Below are 19,325 nucleotides of genomic sequence, written 5' to 3'. Positions count from 1 at the left end.
CGCCCGGCAGGCCCCGCTGCTCCCCGGGGAGCCACGGCCCCTCGCCCCGCGGCGGGCCGGGAGGGCAGGGCTGGGCGCGGCCGGCAGGGGGCGCTGTCCCGCCGAACCCGCCGCGCGGGGCAGGGGATGTTGCAAAGGGTTAAAGGAACGGGCGGCGGAGCCTGGCTGCCCCTGCCGGGAGACCGGGGAAAAATTAACGGGGGGGAAAAAATTAAAAAATAAACGCAGACAGCCAGCGGGGCCGCGGAGCACTCCAGCCTCTCCTTCCCCCCGCCCGCCCGGGGGGACAGCGCGGGACGCGGAGGCCGGGGCGCAGCGGCGGAACGACAGTGCAGCAGGCGGAGAAAGCAGGAGGGGCAGCACACGGCAACATGGAGGGAGGCGCGGAGCGGGCCAGCCCCTGATGCGGCTCTTTCTCCTCCTCCTCCTCCGGGCAGCGGCTCCGGCGGCGATTCCCTCCCTGGCGGCGGCTGGCGGCGGCGGGTGGAAATGAGCAGGTCGGCGGCGCTTCTCCTCTGCCTGCTGGGCTGCAACGTGTGGAAGGCGGTGACCAAAACCTTAGGGGCGCCCGAGGCGGCTCAAGGTCGGTGCGGGAAGGGCGGCGGGACCGGCCCGCTTTGTGCGGTGGCCCCCGGGGCGGCGGGGGGCTGCATTGTGCGGGCGGCGGCAAACTTGGGGAGGCCGGGCCGGGGGTTTGGCGGCGGGGGGGGCCCGCGATGCGAGACCTCTCCCGGCTCCCACTGCCCGCCGGCTGCGGGGCGCAGTGAGGGCGCCGCCCGCTGCAGACCCCCCCAGGCCCGCGGTGGTGAAGGCAGCCCCGCGGCGGAGGCGGGTGCAACCCCTGCGGCTGGGGAGCTTTTGTTAACGGAGGGGGCAGGGGCTGCCGCTGGCCTCATTGTGCTGCCCCCTCCCTCCCTCGGCGCCGCCGGAGCTGTTGCATTGCGTCCTTCTCCTCCGGTTCTCCCCCCTCCCCGCCGTGCCTGCTGCAGGGCCCGACGCGGCGGTGAGGGACACCGGCGGCCGCAGGCCCTGCCCCCGGCCGTGCGGGGCCGCCGGACCGCGGGTTCGGGCTGGCGGCACGGCTTGGCCCGAGGCCCCGGGACGTTTCCGGGCCTCGGCTGGGCCTTTTGTTCGGCGCGGTGGGCTGCCCGCCGCTCGGGCGGGGGCCTGTCACGGTGCCGGGCGGCCGCTGCGCCCCTCAGGAGCCGGGGAGAGACACTTTCCCGGCCGGGCAGGGTCGTCCGCCCTCTCCGCCCTCGCCCAGGCGGGAGCAGAAGCCGTAGCGGGGCAGTGCCAGAGCCCCCCGGGAGTCTGCGGCGGCTCCCCCCAGCACCTGGGGCAGCTCCTGGGCCGGGCCAGGGTCCTGCCGTGGGCTACTGTGCCCTGATCCTCACAGATGGTGTGGTGAGGGTCCCCTCGGCGGCGAGGTGCACCTGCCCTCCAGCCCTCACCCCGTGTAAACCTCGGCGGCTCCCCCGTGCCCTGCTTGCCCTCGGCCTTGCATTTGGTGGCAGGAGGGCAGCCCTTCCATCAGCCTCCCGCCTGGCTCCAACAGGGATCCCACTGCAGCATCGTGCCTGCCGGGACCACAGCTATGTTAGGAAGCAGAAAACTTGTCAACCTCAGGGTACGAAATGTGCTAGGAGGAAATGTGTCCTCCCCAGTGTCAGTGTTAGCCTTGTGGTGTGCGTTGTCAAGTGGCTAAACGTGTCACCTGGGATGAGAGATCGTGTGCCGGCTTAGCATTCGTGGCGATGGGCTGGCAGCATCCTTCCCGTGGAAGTACACTGTACGAAGAGCATGCTTATGTCCTGTTTCCTCTAAGCTTTCCTGTCTCACGTGTTGGTAAGAATCAGCGATGCTTGCCACAAGAACGAAAACGTTAAAAGTAACCTTTTTGAACTGTCTTTTGTGGTTGTATTTGCGATATACTAAGTAAGATGTAGGTGGGCCTGTGCTCTCATACAGAGTATTCAAAGCATATTGGTATTTTGTAGCAAAACCTACCACACTAGGCAATCTGACATCAAATGTAATGTCAAAATCTTGGGGTTTTTTAAGGACAAAACAGCAGCAATTCTGGAATAAGAAGTACTAAATTGTAATTCAAAGGCCAGCAAACTCAGAACTATTCTGAGTTTATTAATGTGTTCCAGAAAACCAGAACTATGTTCAACCCTTGAAGCTAGCACTTCAGATACCAAAGTAATATCAAAATCTATTGTCATCTCTGTATCATATGGAAAATCTCTTTTGTATCTGTGATCAAAGTGGTGAAGTATTGGCAAAATTAGTGCCTTTCAACTGCCCTGTTGATCTCATCTTCTATTGTCAAGCTTAATTCATGGTATGTGGAAAGACTTGTCTCTGTAGCTGTTACATTCGCATCAAGCCTGATAGCTGATTATTTAAGTAATAGCACCTAAGTCAGTGAGCAGAGAACATTTCTATTTAAATAGAATGGTCTAATTTTATCTTCCGTCTAAGAACATCCGAGTTTTCATAATAGCATCATTTTCCAAAGCCTAATTACGAGCCCGGTCTTTACTGTTTGGACATGTACACTGGTAAGTGGATATATAGACCTAATCTCGTATTGAAGCGTATTCTGCTCACTAGTTACCAGCTACTTCCCACGAGTCTTTTTTTGAAAGTGTATGTGATGCTAGCTTATAACTTTGAATAAGTTCTTAATCGTCAGATGTGAACATCTTCTGGGGAAAAGAGTTTTAGTACCAGGCATGTTCCTTGTTTGTACACTGAGCGCAGTAAGTGCTAAGTTGTCGTAAAACCGAAACCAGCTGTTTTTCTCTCCTCCCGTTTTAGCATCGTGGTGGATAGTTGTAGCTACAGGTGAAGGGCCATTGCCAAAGTTCAGTGGTGTTGGCAGATGACTGCCTTTTCCCTTGTGGCTGGGAAGAAACTAGTGAAAACCCAAGGGACTAGAATAAAGGTGGAGGTGAGAAAGCCAGAGGATGCCATCAGGAAGTAATTGCCTCAGCTGCAGTGTTTATTAGTGGAAGGGTTACAAGAGACTAGGGCGAAGAGCCCTGCTTGTGGTGGGACAGATTAGATGAGACTCGCTTGAGATGTTCCGTGCCTGTGTTAACAGACCAAATAAATAGGTCTTGGATTTGGAGCTATTTGAAGGTGGGATTTGTAGTCAGTGTTCTGGTTAAGGAAGGGATCATCGAGCATTTCTCCCTTTCGCTGTTCTCAGCCGTATGTTCAGACAGTCCCAGCTTCAAATTCTGCTCGGCCAGACTGATTACATAATTCATGAATATGGAAAGTACTGGTAATTAAGCTCTGCGTTTAGCACCCTATTTAGAAAACTGGATGACTTTGGCAAGCTGTTACCTTATTTGATTCATTATGCAGATCTGTTGTGGCCTCTGAAGGTCACAGAAGTACCCTCTAAGTTTCAGTAACTTTCTTTAGTATGGTAAAATCCACACAGATGAGTTGTTAATTTTTGTCAGTGTTGATGTTTAGACTCCCAGCAGTAAGGTTGTGTTGCAGTTTAACTGGGCAGGCAGCTAAACACCGCATAGCTGTTTGCTCACTCCTCTCCCTACCCCTCCAGTGGGATGGGGGAGAGAATCGGAGATAAAAAGTAAAATTTGCGGGTTGAGATAAAGACAGTTTAATAGGACAGAAAAGTAAGAGAAAATAACGATAAAATATACAAAACAGGTGATGCACAATGCAATTGCTTACCACCCACTGACCAATGCCCAGCCCGTCCCCAAGCAGCGATCCCCTGCCTGGCCAACTCCCCCCACTTTACGTGCTGAGCATGGCATCTTACAGTATGGAATATCCCTTTGGCCAGTTTGGGTCAACTGTCCTGGCTGTGCCCCCTCCCAGCTTCTTGTGCACCCCCAGCCATCCCGCTGGCAGGGCATGAGAAGCTGGAAAGTCAGTGTAAGCACTCAGTGCAAGCACTGCTTGGCAACAACTAAAACATCAGTATGTTATCAATGTTATTCTCATCCTAAATCCAAAACACAGTGCTATACCTGCTACTACGAAGAAAATTAACTCTATCCCAGCCAAAACCAGGACAGTTGTTGGAAGTCCATGAAGGTACACCTCAGGATTTTGCTAAGGCTTTACCTCTTTAACCTCTCTCAAATACTTAAAAATTGACGGGTGTTTCAGATGAGGATTAAATTATGCTTTTGAGTTATCCTGGTGGGGTTTTTTGTTTGTGTGGTTTTTAATTGTTCTATCAGGTATTCCAGAACTTAAATTGGTTTGAATGCTGAAATTAATGTGTAGGAATTTTAATTAAAACAAAAAACCAAACCAACCTTTAAGCTGCATTCCCCTTGGGAATTGGTGATTTGTCTGAGTACAGACAAAATACACATACGAAGTTTTCTTCGTATGAACTGATCCCTTTTAAACTTAAGGAGCCTTGGCAAATAGGAATTTAAGAGTTACATGAAGAGGTAACACTAACCCAGGGAGAATGTAAGCAAAGCCAGTGTAATTTGAGAAGGAGTTAAATTTCTTTGTCGCCTGTAAACTTTGCTTTGCAGTAGAGGATGAGGATGATTCATTCATAGATTCTAGGGGAGACTCTTTTAAGAGAAATCCTAGAATATTTTGTTGTAGTGCAGAAGTCCAGTATGACTTTTATCTGCTGCAGTGGGTATTAGTTTTAATTCACATCTTCATATTTCATTAGTTGTTCAAAATGAAGTAGTTGTGAATAATAACTTCTTGAGTAATAAATAGCACCCAGTTCAAGGGCTAGTCTACTAGTAGAGGAATATGCTTAGGATATCCCATCTTCAGAACCCCAGAATGAGATCAGGCAGATACTTTTTTTTCCTCGTATGATGGTGAATAAAAGTTCAGCTGTTGCCGCTTAGTCAGAACGCGCAGACATCTTCTCCTCTGTGTGCATGGAGGGCCAGAGGGTTGATGCTTGAATGCTGCTATTAGGAATTGCCTGCCTGCAAACAACCATTACATTACTTGACATTGTGAAAGCTAATTTCACAACCATTTCAGCTGGACATTTTGTAAAGTCTTCTTCTCTGGACAGCACAGTAACAGCTGTGAGGAAACCCTCAAGTTCTTAGCTTTTTTTTTTTTTAAGCCAGTTATCCCAAGCTTGCAGTTTTAGCCATGATGATGAAATTTAGATGATGCAGAAATGAAGTCTTTCTTACTTTCATCTTACACTGCTGTACTATTTCTTCTCAATCAGCTGCAAATTGCTAATGACCTTCAAATGCAAACATTTATTTTATTGAGACCACAAATGGACACTTAAGAGTAGAAGCTAAATTGCTCTAAAGCAGTACAAAAGATGTTGTTTTGTTTTATTGGAGGAGCAAATTGTTTACTTGGTACTAGATAGTATTGTAAATTCTTAATGAGGATGAGGTATTTGTATGTTTTGTCAGTTATCAGATCCAGGTAAGCACTGGATTTTTTTATTATTTTTTCATGTTTACCTTGAGCTGCTAATGTCTACAAATGCCTAGTAACTGATTTCTCTGAGTCAGATCAACAAGTTACCTAGGTGAGCTGAGGGTTTAAAACTGCAGTCTTTTTCTGCTGAACATTTGTGTTCAGCCTTCTGGCCTGTAATACCTTGCAGTAAGTGATTCAACTTACCTTAAACAATGTGTATATGCACTTGGCAAGTGACAACAAATACACATGCTGACTTTCCCTGTGGTCATTTGTCCTTGTGTCTTGAGACTGTGTTAATTGCCATGTGTTGCCTAACACAAAGGTTAAAACAACCTTCTCCCTCCCCCCTCTCTTGTAACTTTTTTTTTTCTTTAAACCTGGCACTGACACCTCTTACTGCTTGAGACTAGAACCTGGTTCATGAAATTTTTAGGGATGGCTGCTTTCTGTGCCAACTTCTGGCCAAGTGAATGGTTTCAAATAGCAGTCCCCTCTCTACAGGAGAGGTTTCTGGTAGCAATGAAATGCAGTTTTACCATATGCTTGTTAATTTAACAGAAGCCTGGGTATGTATATTTGTGTGCAGGGGAGGAAGAGGGATTGTGCTTTTAGGTTTGTTGGAAAACTTAAGAAATCAATGGTTCTGCTCCTCTGTATGGAGGAGCAGAAATATCACTCTGCCTCCTGTTAGTACAAACTTTAAATTAGTTTTATACTCTTGTCTTCTGTGGGCAATGACAAGCCACAGTCTCGGTGCATGAAGAAAACTGAGAGGAAAATGCATGGCAAGGAAACTTGATGCATAGGTGGTGTCAGTGTAGGTATGCACGGTACCTGGCAGCTTCGGTGGTTCAGCTTGAATGGCATTTCTTAACCACCTCTCTTGAAGTTTGGCTGTTGGATAGCAGTGTGGTTGGGGATGATGCTTCTTTTCCACATCTCAAATGACTCTAGTACATTTGATCAATACAATTGTGTCGTGTACCTTCAGCTTATAATTTAGGGAGATGGTTATTTTTCCAGTCAGCCAAAGGCAAACTAAATAATCTCCCCAAAATACCTCCAACTTGAAATCAAAGTATGCACTCTAAGTATTTGTTACCTTATACACTGATTACCTTATGCAAGCTGAATTTTTTGTAGGATTAATTTCCCTTTGCTCTAGTATGTATCAGTTCTGCCTTTAGATGTGAAGAAAGGCAACTTCTGAGAGAACTGCAGTGTCAGTATTCTGCCTCTTCCACAGGTCTCAGTGGCTTTAGCATTTACCTGTTAGGGAGCACAAATAAGGGAGGCAAGAAGCCTGTGTGAAGGGTTGTTTTTGCTAGCACAAATGAGTGTAATAGTAATAAATGTGTTAATAATATACACTAAAACATTTTGGTTTGGGAAATACCAAAGAGAACTGAGTGCTGCTTTTTGGTTTGTTTGGGGTTTTTCTGTTTTGGTTTGTTTTTTTGGGGTGGGGGTGTGGGGGTGTGGGGGGTGGTGGTGTTTGGTTTTTGTTTTTCCCTTCAGAATTTCCAGAAACATTTTCCTATAAGCTGGTTTACATTAAGTTTTCAGTGAATCATAGAATGGTTTGGGTTGGAAGGGACCTCAAAGATCATCTAGTTCCAACCCCCTGCCACGGACAGGGACACCCTCCACTAGACCAGGCTGCCCAAAGCCCCATCCAACCTGGTCTTAAACACTTCCAGGGAGGGGGCATCCACAACTTCTCTGGGAAACCTGTTCCAGTGCCTTACCACCTTCATGGAGAAGAACTTCTTCCTAATATCTAATCTAAGTCTACCATCTTTCAGTTTAAAGCCATTACTCCTCCTCCTGTCGCTACATGCCCTTGTAACCAGTCCCTCTTCAGCTTTCTTGTGAGCCCCTTCAGGTGCTGGAAGGCTGCTATAAGGTCTCCCTGGAGCCTTCTCCAGGCTGAACAACCCCAACTCTCTCAGCCTGTCCTCATAGGAGAGGTGCTCCAGCCCTCTGATCAGCTTCGTGGCCCTCCTCTGGACTTGCTTCAACAGCTCCGTGTCTCTCTTGTGCTGGGGCCCCCAGAGCTGGACGCAGTACTCCAGGTGGGGTCTCATGAGAGTGGAGTAGAGGGGCAGAATCACCCCCCTCAACCTGCTGGACACACCTCTTTTGATGCAGCCCAGGATGCGTTTGGCTTAATGTGATATCTGGCTTGTTGTGCTTGGGTAATTAATATTATACACATACTTTTTACAAACCCCATCTTTAGTTTTATTGGAAACTGGGAATATTTGTTTATACAGAGCCATAAGAATGTGAACAGACTGTAATTTCTTGTTGCTTTTAACAAGCGCATTGAATCTGTCACTTTAAAATATTAAGACAGAATCATATTTGACATAATGGTGAGCTGAGCCCTTGAAAGTAGTATTCAAGTATATTTCAACATAGAGCTACATTTTCATTTCATGTAAAATGCTAATGTTCTACTTCAGATATACCTGTGTCACTTTTTTGCTAGCAGTAGATCTTGAGATGACCTGAAGGAAAAATTCATGTATGTACAGTACAGTCTGTAAATTTGGCTCCCTCAGTAGCTACTTGGGGGATTTGGTATATTTAAATGGAACTGCTGGGGATACAAAGTATGTTTTGAGCAGAAGCAGCCTCTGCAGGCAGGGCACAAAAGTCTCTGGAAATCCAACACTGAAGCTATCATTTAATTGTTCCTACTCTTAGCTTTTGCAGTTTTGTGAGCTGTCACTGCCTGTGCCATACTATAGAGGCATACTAGGAAGTGAAATCCTGTCTTTATCCATTATCTGTATACCTCTCGCCCGAGGAGGTGAAGCCTCCCTGTCACTGTGAGTAGGAACCTGCACCATGGAAAACTCTGCTGTGCTGCTGTAAGGGTTGTTTTTCAGATGGGGAGGCAAGAGCATGTAACAGTAGAGGGGACCCCACATAAGTCTTGCTGGATGTGGGGTGACTCTTGTAGGGGTCACTCTCAGCTTTTTTGCCCTGTGGGAACCAGGCTTTGCGAAGACACAGCGGGAACTGCGATTAGCAGGGAGGAAATGGAGCGTGGGAGGGGGAAGCCAAGGGGAAGGAAGTGGAAGCATCCTTTTGGCTTGAAGACTACGAAGGAGCTGAATCCAATAAGGTGCAAAATGCTTCCAGTTTTCTTAAGTTCTAGCTGCTAGAGTGCTGAGAACTATTGTACTGTGTGGTAGGTGTGAGTATTACACTAGCAATGTTTAACAGTAAAAGGGAGCTTACTTTGACAGTCAGTAAATGGTGAGATAGAGGCATAAGGTACTCATGCTTTGTTAAAGAAAACAGGACTTTTTTCCTCGTGCAGTGATTAACAGAGGTGATAGCAGTGTTGGGAGCTTCCTTTTGTTTCATCCCACCTTTGTGATTGTCGGTACTGAATAAATGGTGTCTTTCATCCTTTATAAGCAAAGGGTGTATACTACTGCAGCAGCAAGTATTTCTCAAAAGGCATTGTAAGACTTGCTTGATAATAAAGCAACAACAAATGAAGGTAAATGCTGTACTTGGACTGCTGCTGCGAGGAAATTAATGTATCAGCAGTTTTGTCCAGCCCTCTTGCTCTCTACCATACTGTGAACAGTTGTGCAAAGTGAAAGCTTAAGATTCAAACATCTCATCTCTCGGACTGTACTTGATATGTGAATGCAAGCAGTCTTGTGCGAGGGATATGCAATTGTCATCCAGAGTAGGAGGCATCTCACCTAACTCGGGTGTCTGCAGTCTGCAGGTGTCTACATCTTAGCTAGTCGTCCATGGTCCTCTTACAGACATGAAGATGTAATTTTTCCAGCCAATGGAGCAGAGTGTCATTCCTGTCACCTGAAGTAAGCACATTTGGTCAGATGAATTGTGCTGTGCGGATCTCCGCTGATTAACGCAGCAGTCTGGACAATGCTGTTTGTACTCCCATTTAGTCAGCTGAATCCTCCCTCAGATACTGTAACTGGAAGTTTCTTCAGCGTGGTGTTGCCCTCTGGCTACTGAATATATACCATGTAATAAGCTGTGCAAAGGAACACACACGCTTGGATTGCCTGGCTGGGCTATCATGCATTTCTCAAGACTCAAATGAGTTATCGTCTATTTAGATTTCTAAACCATTTGTCTTTGTAGCCTTATGCTTATGAGCTTAAGTGTTTCACTCCCAAGAGTAAACAAACAAAAAGGAAGGTTTAGGAACAAGGAAGGAGGCTTGCAGAGTTGTTTGGGCTTGTCTACATGTTTTTAATTAGCTTTGTATTCCAAAGAGTTGATTTATTCTGGATTAAGCTGTATTGTTACTCTCACCTTTGTCTGTTTTCTCTTACTGGCATTTGTGTAGCAATGTGGTAAACCAGGTCGAGGAAATTATCCAACTGAAAACTCCTGTTTGCACCAGTTCAGTCTTCACCTGGATAGCTTCCCCAGTTGGATTCACTGCAAATTACACAAATGCTGTTGCTTGTGCAGAGGAAAGGGCTGAGAGGAGCTGATAAGGGAAAACAAGGACTTCATGGCAGCAGTGCCAGTTGATGCAGGATTAAATTGTTTGTAGAACTGTAATGTAAGATGTAGGGCACAATATTTAGCAAGCTAACTTTTAAAAAAGTTACTGCTCAAAGGAGACGGCTATTGTCTGAAAATGTGATACCACCCCGTTGCTCAAAGAAAAAGCATAAAGAATTTCTTGAAAACTAATTTGCCTACAGTAGATGAAAAAAATTGTATTAGAGCAGTGAATACTGCCAGACCTGGACATAGGTACTGGCAGATGATTAGAGACACTTCCAGCTGTGACAGGCTCCATCTCCATCAGGACAGGTTTTTGTCCCTGCCTCAGATGCTCCGGTTTGTGCCCTGTATGGTAGTTTCAGCTCAAGTGAACTATGAGATGTAGTGCTCATGAGTGTTTTTCCCAGTTGTAGAGTAATGGTGAGTTAGTACCTGAGTCATCTTTGCTCTGCTCTCTGGATGTCCCAAGCGGCTTGAGAGGAAATGATGCACTTTCGCCTGTTTAAACACCAAAGAAATGTGGAGGGAGGTACTGTGCGCTTAGCGTAGCATTCGGGTAGAGTAACTTTTGTCAGCTGTAAATGTACGATTTGGCGTAATTAGCGCATGATGCCTGATAGTGTCTGGTCACTCCTCTCTGAACTGTCTGTCAGACAGAGCGATTCCCACTTTCCTCTGGATAATTGCCTTGCTTTCCTTAGTTACTGCACTTTTACATTGATGTCTCCTAGATTAGGGTGTCTGCTGAGAGATGAGAAGTTTTCACTGCTTATCCTACCCTTCCTGCTTCTCTCCCTGCGTTGGCCCTCTCATATCTTGAAAGGCTTGGAGTGCTTTTGCTGCAGACCAGCAGGAAAGTCTGCTAGCGAATGTTCATGGTCGTTTCTTGTTTCTGTTTGAGTTGGGCAAGCATTGCTCGGGAAAATAAATGGGTCCAGGAGCTCTGCAGACAGGACTGATGGTCTGCAGGGGGTGAGGTGGATGAGGGCAGGAACACGCCACTGGGCAGCAGGGCAATTAAACTTGTCCAGGCACCGCATTGTTGTTTGCAGAATGGGTAGCATCAGCTCAAGATGGAAGCAACAGTTGCTCTCTTTGCTTCCCTCTGAATTGTGCTCCTGGCAAGTTCTGAAACCTGCTGAGTAGCATGCTGACCTGGACAAATATTACAGTAGTTTAAAAAGCTGCTTGTAGTAATAATGTTGACAGACACAGTGAAGCACAGCAATATACTTGCTCTTTTAACTTTACTGCTAGTACCCAGAGCATTCTTGCAAGTCAGCTTATTTCAGCATGTGGTGCTGCAGTCGAGGTCCTGACAAATAAGTTTGAGCCAGTCTCTAGGTTCATGTTGTATGATTTACAGGAGCCAGGAACACAGATGTTTGAAATGAGACGTATTTTTGTTGTTTTGCAGAGTACCTGTGTGTAGGGACTGATACTTTTTCCATACTATTAAAACTTTAATATGAAGAAGCGCGTTTTCTTCAAAAGTTAAAGCTTCCTTTGTTCTTACAGGATAGTTATTTCATTCTTTAGTATACTGCTGGCTAAAACTTTTTAGAGGGAACTATGGCATTAAACTTACTCGATGTAAATACTGTTGTTAGCAGTCTACGTGAAGATTAAAAATACACTTGCTTCAAGCAGTCTGAAGCAGTAGGAGCGCGAGCTTCTAATGAGATGAATTTCAAGTTTACTTGTTGCTGCAAGCTATTGAGTTATAACTGTAGCAGGCTTTGGAATATTAAACTAGTAAAAGTAATTGAAAATTCAGTTGTTGAAGGAAGAGAACCTGATGTACTAAAATTCTTGTTGAAAACTATTAGTTTTTCCAGACATTTGATTAGATAAGGACTTCCTTCTTTAGATCAGATATGAATAGCTATCTGTTCTATGAAGCTTTTACCTCAGCAAAAACTACTTGGCACTCTTTAGCTATGTTCAAAAATCTTGCTGGAGATCTTGTTTTAATTAGTAATTTTACCTGTGAGTATGTAGTTAATCTTTCGGTAACATCTCTTCTTTTTTTGTTTTAAGCATGGTATACTATTGCTGTCAAAAGAGTTGAGTGAGCTGTCTCAGCAGATGTTGTCATTAGAATGGGGATTAAAGCAGTGTCATGTCACAAGTTAACTTTCTGCACAGAAAAAAATCCCTGGGTTTTGAGGGGTGAGTGGATGGGTAACGGGGAGGAGAGCAGTTTTTGTGGTGGTGTCCTAGAAGGGTAATGATTATTCCCATGTGCAAATTAATGCATGCTTTTAAGTGAATACTCCATACTTTCATAAATTCTTCTGTGGTGAAGAAAAAATCAAGAAAGAGTACATATAAGCTCTCAAGATCAAGTTGTTCTAAATAAGTGATAGCCCTGTAGATTCCTTCAGAGCAGTAGAGAATCTTTGTTTACCGTGGATGATGGCATGTAAACAAAGATGCTTTTAAATATCTGATGCATTCAGGTATTGAGTCTTGCAACAGTTAGCTCCTCAGAATGATCAAATGTCATCTTTCCTTACCCCTAGCCTAATGGCATGATGGAAAATATAAAAGCTCAAATTCTTATGGCCAAACTCTCTCAGATGTTTCTTCAGTCCAGGTATTATTTAATCTGCATGCCTGTGCCTTACAAAACTGTGGTGATTTTAGTATTTCCAAGAAGGTATGTATATTGAATTGGAGGAAGAGCAAATGCACAGCAGTGTTTCCTGACCATGATGCATGATTTTCATGATGATGGAATTTCATTGCCTCGCTGTTACTTTATGCCATTCTGTCTACTGCTATACAGATTAACAGCTAGTAAGGATATATTCTAAATAGTCCACCATGAAAGAGCTTTGGTACCTGCGGGGGCTGGCTATAAACAAAGAGCATCTGACAGTGTCAGGTTGCAGGCCTCATCGTTGCTTACTTTCTGGGGTGTCTTTATGGAGATAGTAAAGTGCAGCCTTAATTACTCCAAATCTTGTTAAAATTCAGAAGAGCTTTCAACAGCCTAAAGGCTTTGAAGGAGATGCATACGCTTGCCAAAAGGAATAGCAGTTTCTCTTGCTGAGTTGCATCTCTGAGTTATTCTTATAGTATTTAGAGTGTATATTAAAAGTTAGTATTAATAAAAGGGTGTATCTTCCTTGGAGAAGAAACACTTGTTGCTTTCTCTCTAGTCACAGGATGAGAAAGATGCTTCTGTTGTGCAGAAGTTAAGGTCAGGAATAAAGAGAAGGTGCAGTGACCAAGATGGCACACTCTACATCAGGGTTGGGAAATAAACCAAGACTGCACAAGAGCTGGGTCTTAATTCATGCCATTTTTACTATGATGATTAGGAAGCTTTTAACAAATTTACTGATACTCTGTCACAGCAGTTTCTTCTTGGACCCTTGTGAAATAACTTTCAGATTTAGTCATCCTTTTCTTGCCCTTTCATGCTTTTCTTTGTCACACTTGGATGAATGTAAAGGGTAAAGCCAGAGAGTCTGGCAATGGGCAGCACAGTGGTGTGTCGGCAGTCTGCGCTGGCTTTCCGCCTCCTGCGAAAGCGGACAGCCCCCACCTGCTACGGTCATGTTCACATTTGAGGATTTTTTTTTTTTTTTGTAAATAGATACACAGCCATTTGTCCCCAAAATGGATGGCAAGCTTGGTTTCAGAATATATATATGTAATGAAAGTAAGGGGAAAAAAAGGGGGGGGGGGGGCAAAAAGAAAAAGCATAAAGGTGACAGAACGTCATGTTGAAGTCCCTGTATAGGAAATGAAGTTTGAATGGGTTCCAGCTGCAAGTACTAAGAAGCTTCTGCCTTTTCCTCTTGTTTCTTCTCTCACCTTCCCTGTTGAGTTTAGCTTAATTTTTAATTTTATTTCTGTCTACTAGAAGACAACCTACATTTTCAAAAGTAGTCATGTAAACAAATCTGTATTTCAAGCATATTCACAAACTTGATGTTGCTAGTAACATCAGAATCCCGTTTCACATTCTTAAGCAGCAGGAGGATAAAACACCTCAAATCCAAGGTACTGTTCAAAAGTCAGTACCTTTCTATAGTTGCAAAGGAGAAAATACCGTAAAAAGCAATTATTTTGATTCAAAGAGAGAGGCAATTCATATAAATGTTGATTTCAGGGAAGTTTGCTGGTAACTAATTGAAATTGTAAGTAATGTTCTCTGTGGTCTTAGCATAATATTTAGTTTAGCTTTTTAAATTTTAAACCCAGACTGATACCTATTATTTTATGAGGTAGCCATGTATTGCATTCACTGGACCTCTTTGCCTGAGGGGGAAATAAAAATGTTGTGTGTTTATACCACATTAAACAGAATAGAAGAGAAGAAAAGAACTTAATGATATGTCCATTGATCCCTTTCCTTGTCATGAATTATTCAGTTACTAGCGTGATTACTTTTGTTTGGTTTTAGGTTTTTTTTTTTAAGCCGTGTAAACAGAACAAATACAAACATAACTAGGTATTATATTGATGCTAGGTATTACCATGACACCTTAATTTATCTCAGTTTCTGTTAATTACCAGGTTTCTGAGACAAAAATAGTGGGTCTGTATGATTAGCTTTCCTGAAGGACTCTGAAAAACTATGAGTTTCATGTTTGCTGGAATCTTCCTGTCTTCTCACTTCTGCTAGAAAACTGGGATGGATACAATTGTGGATTGGAGACCTTAGCATTCGTGCACACATGTGCAGACGTGCACACATGCTTGTTGTGTAAGGCCATATGGTATGAATCAAAGCTTACCTCACAGTAGTAAAACTGTAATGCATTTTCCACCATTTTCAGTTATGTGTTTGTGGCATGATATTCTGTATTTTGAATAGCTTACAGTGATTGTCCTTTGTAAATGGTCATTATTCTATGAAATTAATGTGTTATCCAGGATACTTGGCTTCAATTTTGTCCTTGGATTGCTGTGGCTGTTTCAATAGCACCAGAAGTTGCGTTGTCTTTTCTGCTTGCTTGCTTTGTTCAAAGCAACTTTGGCTTGCAAATGTGTACAGATGTGTTTGTTCTTTCTTATTCATGGCAATAGATTTGAAATAAACCCTTGCTAGCAGATAGAAGGCATGTGAATTAATTGAGTGTATGAGTATGTGTCCTTCCTTGTTCAGAATTTTTAAACAATCTGTTAAGGCCTCTAATTAAACATCACTGGCTTCTGGTCTTTTCTTTTTTCCCTGCAGTTTTCATGGTATTTGCATACAATTATCAGGAGTTCTTACAAATTCCCAACTTTCTCAGAAAAAGTGGATTTTAATATTAGACTTTTAAATCTGTTATGTAAGCCTATATTGCTTAGAAATTTTTTTTCATTTTAGTAGCTCAAGACAATTCAGCCTTTAGTCTGTGATAGTGCTTTTGATACTATTAAAAATTATCCTTTCTAAAACCACAAATATACTTAGCATTAAAATGGAGAGTTGACCTACTTTGTATCTTTTTATCTGCATTAAGATAAGTAGGGTTCCAGAGGTAGTTAAGATACCCTTAAAAACTGACCAGATGTTGAATCAGATATCAGTGAATTCCATGTATTTCCATTTCTTTTCCCCAACTCAGTGGTGCTCTGTGCTAGAGCCTGTGTGATTCTGTATCGATGTTTTGTGACCAAAGGAAAAAAAAAAAATCATACTTCTGAGATTATATTACCCTGATGTAAGGTAAGACATTCAATTAAATCCACTATACCTTGTAACAAGAGAACGGGAATTTCATGGCTATTTTTAATACATACAAAAGTGACAGAATAATTTCTTATTCTGCAAGTTACGTTAGTGAAAACCAATGCTAATAGGTTCTTCTCTTTGGTAGTGATAGTAGGTCATTGATTTTTAACTAATCCTGTACTCTCAGTATACCTGTTTGGAACTGATATGCTGTCATTTTTCTTTATCAGAAATATAAATTATCAAATACATTATGTTACCTAAATAAGCATAATTTTCTCTTCTACATCGATCTTTTTGTACAGTTTGTAAACACTCTGATCCATCTCTTCAGAATATGTCTGATGATGGAATCTTCTGCCACAATTGTCATTTTTGACAAGAGAACTTCTGTTGCCAGTAGCTGTGGGGTAGAAGTTGGCCTTGGTGGAGTGGCCAGTAAGTTCTTCATACAGTCATGACCGCCTTGACTTTCAGAGGAGATGAACACGTGTCCTCCTCTGCATGCTCCTTCAGCTCACTTAGAGCAAGGAGCACACTCGGGCCAAAGTATGAAGGAGATTAATAGTTCATCAGGGAGTTGTGCTAAGACTTATAGTTGTTTCTTGATTCTTGTTTCTGGAGGCTGTCCATCCCTCATGGTGATTGTGGAGACATTTTATGCGTTGTCAGATTCGCTTGAACTTGCCTCTGACCAGTGTTTCCAATGGTGCGTTATAAAAGTTGTATTACCTGGGTGTTTACTCATGAGTGAGTTCTCCCTGACAATTTGGCAGTGTTTCAACCTGTTCTTCCAGTTGCTAGAAATACAGCTGCATTTCAGCTTCTGAAACACTCTCATCCATGTGTCTTGTCCTTCTTCCAGACTCTTAATCCCCATCAGAAGTGGTTGAGAAGGATTTGGTTGCTCAGCGGTTCCTGGAGAGAGATGCTGAATGTGTAGGAGGAATAAGGCATTTCGCTGGCCTTTACTACCACGCAGGGATGTGCATTGATGGGGCTGTAGCTGGAACAGTGTGTCTCTGTGTGTTTTTCCTACTTGAGGGAAGCTTGGTTAGCTTGACAGCTGTGGCAGTATCTCATGGCTACTAATTGTTGTGGTGTTGGCCAATCCTTTGTATTCTTTTTTGACACATTGCATCCAGACTTAGGAGGTCTGTTGCGTTGGCTTTTTGCCAACCAAGGATCCTAAACTGCAGCTTCTTCAGCGTGGGCTGGTATGGCAGAATATAGAGCAGCGAGCAGGCTGTGCTCCTGTTCTTCGCACTCCTCCCAGCCCCACTGGTGCTGCTTTTTGAGTAACTCTGCATCCAGATCATATGGATCTGTGCAATAATTAAAATAAAAGGATGATTCTTATGAATATTTTGTGAACTCATTGGGGGAAATGAGAAAACAAAATCATCTTACTGGCTGCTATTTAGAAGAACAGTGGCCGCTGTGCAGTTGTCTTTGCCTTGCTGCGTGAGCTTGGAACAAATGTCTCATTGTTTTGCTCTCGGTACTTGCAGGAGGCAGATGCTGGGCTTGCACTGCCTACCACTGCTGTAACTTCTTGCTGGGCTGTTACATACCTCTAAATAGCAGTAGTGCATGAGGGCCCAAGCTTCTGGCCGGGCTTCTGCTGGGCTGTAACCTGTCAAGTTGTTGTGTTTTTTTCCTTTTTCCATTGCCGGGGAGCTAAATAGCAGAAGTTCTGCTTTGTGACCCATTCTAATGCTGTAAGCTGTGCAGTAGGGAAAGACAGGTAAGTTAGAAACAGAGGAAAAATGAGGAAATGCAGGTAGTTGGAAAAGGTAGAGAAAATGGAGGAGGATACATGAAAGGTACCCATCTGTGTCTTACTGGCTCTGGCTGCTTGTTCTAAACCGGTAAGAGAAGAATGTGCCCGTCATTATTTGCCAAAGACTGACACGCTCCCAACTGCTTCAGAGCTACTATCCTGCAATACTGAGTAGGAGCCAGAGGGTAGTTTACTGTTCATTAGTTCTTGCTGACAGCTTGGGGTTGATGGAAGTGGATACTTTTAGAGGGAATAAATTCAGTGCAAGGTTATGAAATGATGGGGTAGCAGCTTATTTATCTTTAAATGTTAGTTTCTCTATCTGTGTTGGGTTTCTCTGCTTTATGGGGGGGTTGTGTTGCCCAGGTATAGGGGCTTGATGTAGTGATACATGATGTTTGTATGATGGAATAGCTTTTCTCCATAGGTGCAGAAAAGTGGAGCTTATAGGAAAAAGGGCATTTATTTGAAGAATTATAAACATAAGCATTTCTTTTTCTTACTCAAATGTGCGAAAGCTTCTGTCCTAGGTATTCTCTTCAAAGACAGTCTCTGATTGCTATGTGGTGCTTGCCCTTCAGATCTTGCAGTGCTGACCTCGTCTCTGGTCCAATTTCACTGTGACTGGGTTTTAGTGCTGTACATTGCTCTTTACTTTCTGAACACCTTTAACAAGAAACTGCTGTGTTGTGTGCTTGAATACTGCCTCAAACTGCTCTTTTTTTAATAACAGTGCACAAGGTTTTATGTTCTTGTTTGTCCCTTTCACAGTAGAGTGCCATTTGGCTTTGTCCTTGTCCCTCCTCTCTGCATATCTTCTTTCCCTAAGAAATCATACTGCTCTCTTCGGCCTTACCCATCACTTCTATATAGGTCATGTTTGATTCTACATACTCTTTTAATTTTGATCATCTGTCTGGTCTCAGTCAGCTCCTGGCTACACCATAATTTATTACAAGTGACAGATTTGGAGGAGGAGGTCCTCTGCTGTGTCCTATCTCTGACTATTGTACCGATGGCAGATGATCGTGCTGTGACATTCCTCTGCTTGGGTGTTTTAAAAAAGTTCGAGGGTGGAGGAACTGACATGCTCTGCAAATTATAAAACCCAAAGGAGTTTAAAGTAACAGCTGCCAAACAGCTTTAACTCTTCACTTTCCATCTTGGTTTATATTATGAGTGAGGAATAAAGTTAATGTTTTTTTAATGAAAAAAAAAAAATTTGGACTGCATTGTGATCTGATGAGAATCAGATGCTAGCTTTTATTGTGTGATTCTTTAAAGAGTTAAAACATGATAGCAAGGGTGTTAATCTAGCAAATGTCTTCTGTTCATGTTTTAAACCCAGCATGAACACACATGGATGTTTTTAATAAAAAGACAAGATATTTTATTCCAAGAAATATACAGGTCTTATGCCAGAATAAATGCAACTTGTGATTTCTGGTTAATTTTTTATTATTATTATTTTAGAATTATTTCCTCAGGGGCCATTTGTAGTCTTTGGAGCACTTCATAACTTTCGATAATAGTCTCAAGATTTCGTGTATTACATAAACTTCAGATTTCCTTGCTGGTTATCTATGTTTATTTGACTTTCTGAAAGCTATTATGGGCACCAGCAATAGCCTGTACTTGATTTTTGGATTACTGATTTTTTTACTTTTTTTTCCCCACTTTTTGGGTCTAATAGGTCTATCTTGTCTCCTTTGCTTTCAGCCTGGAGCAGGATGATTGTTAACTGCAGAACATGGAAAGCAAGTATTTGCTATCTGAAAGTAAAGGGAGGCTGCTGTCTCATTACTCCTTTTTGGTGTGCAAAATGACTGCATGCTGTTTTGGAAGTGAATAGCTTGGTCTGCATGGCTGCAGTTGGTGCTCGTACGCAGAACAGAAGTGAGGACT

At 43.4% G+C, this 19,325-nt stretch overlaps 1 protein-coding gene across 4 annotated transcripts in view; it reads left to right on the top strand.

The window, feature by feature from the left end:
- The first annotated feature begins 189 nt into the window (after window positions 1–189).
- The window catches only part of FAM171A1 (family with sequence similarity 171 member A1), a 92,016-nt gene continuing 72,880 nt past the window's right edge, over window positions 190–19,325 (top strand). For 3 of the 4 annotated variants that reach the window (XM_075746263.1, XM_075746262.1, XM_075746261.1), the window contains exon 1: window positions 217–583. In XM_075746263.1, the coding sequence (XP_075602378.1) occupies window positions 490–583 (94 nt within the window). In that variant the 5' untranslated portion in view covers window positions 217–489. Of the gene's footprint in view, window positions 584–19,325 lie in introns of all 4 variants that reach the window. The other variant, XM_075746260.1, reaches the window with a different exon arrangement.

This window comes from Balearica regulorum, chromosome 2 (assembly GCF_011004875.1).
Source record: "Balearica regulorum gibbericeps isolate bBalReg1 chromosome 2, bBalReg1.pri, whole genome shotgun sequence".
In the NCBI taxonomy this organism is placed as follows: domain Eukaryota; kingdom Metazoa; phylum Chordata; class Aves; order Gruiformes; family Gruidae; genus Balearica; species Balearica regulorum.
Note: the sequence above shows the minus strand (reverse complement) of the source record. Positions and strands in the feature narration are given on the sequence as shown.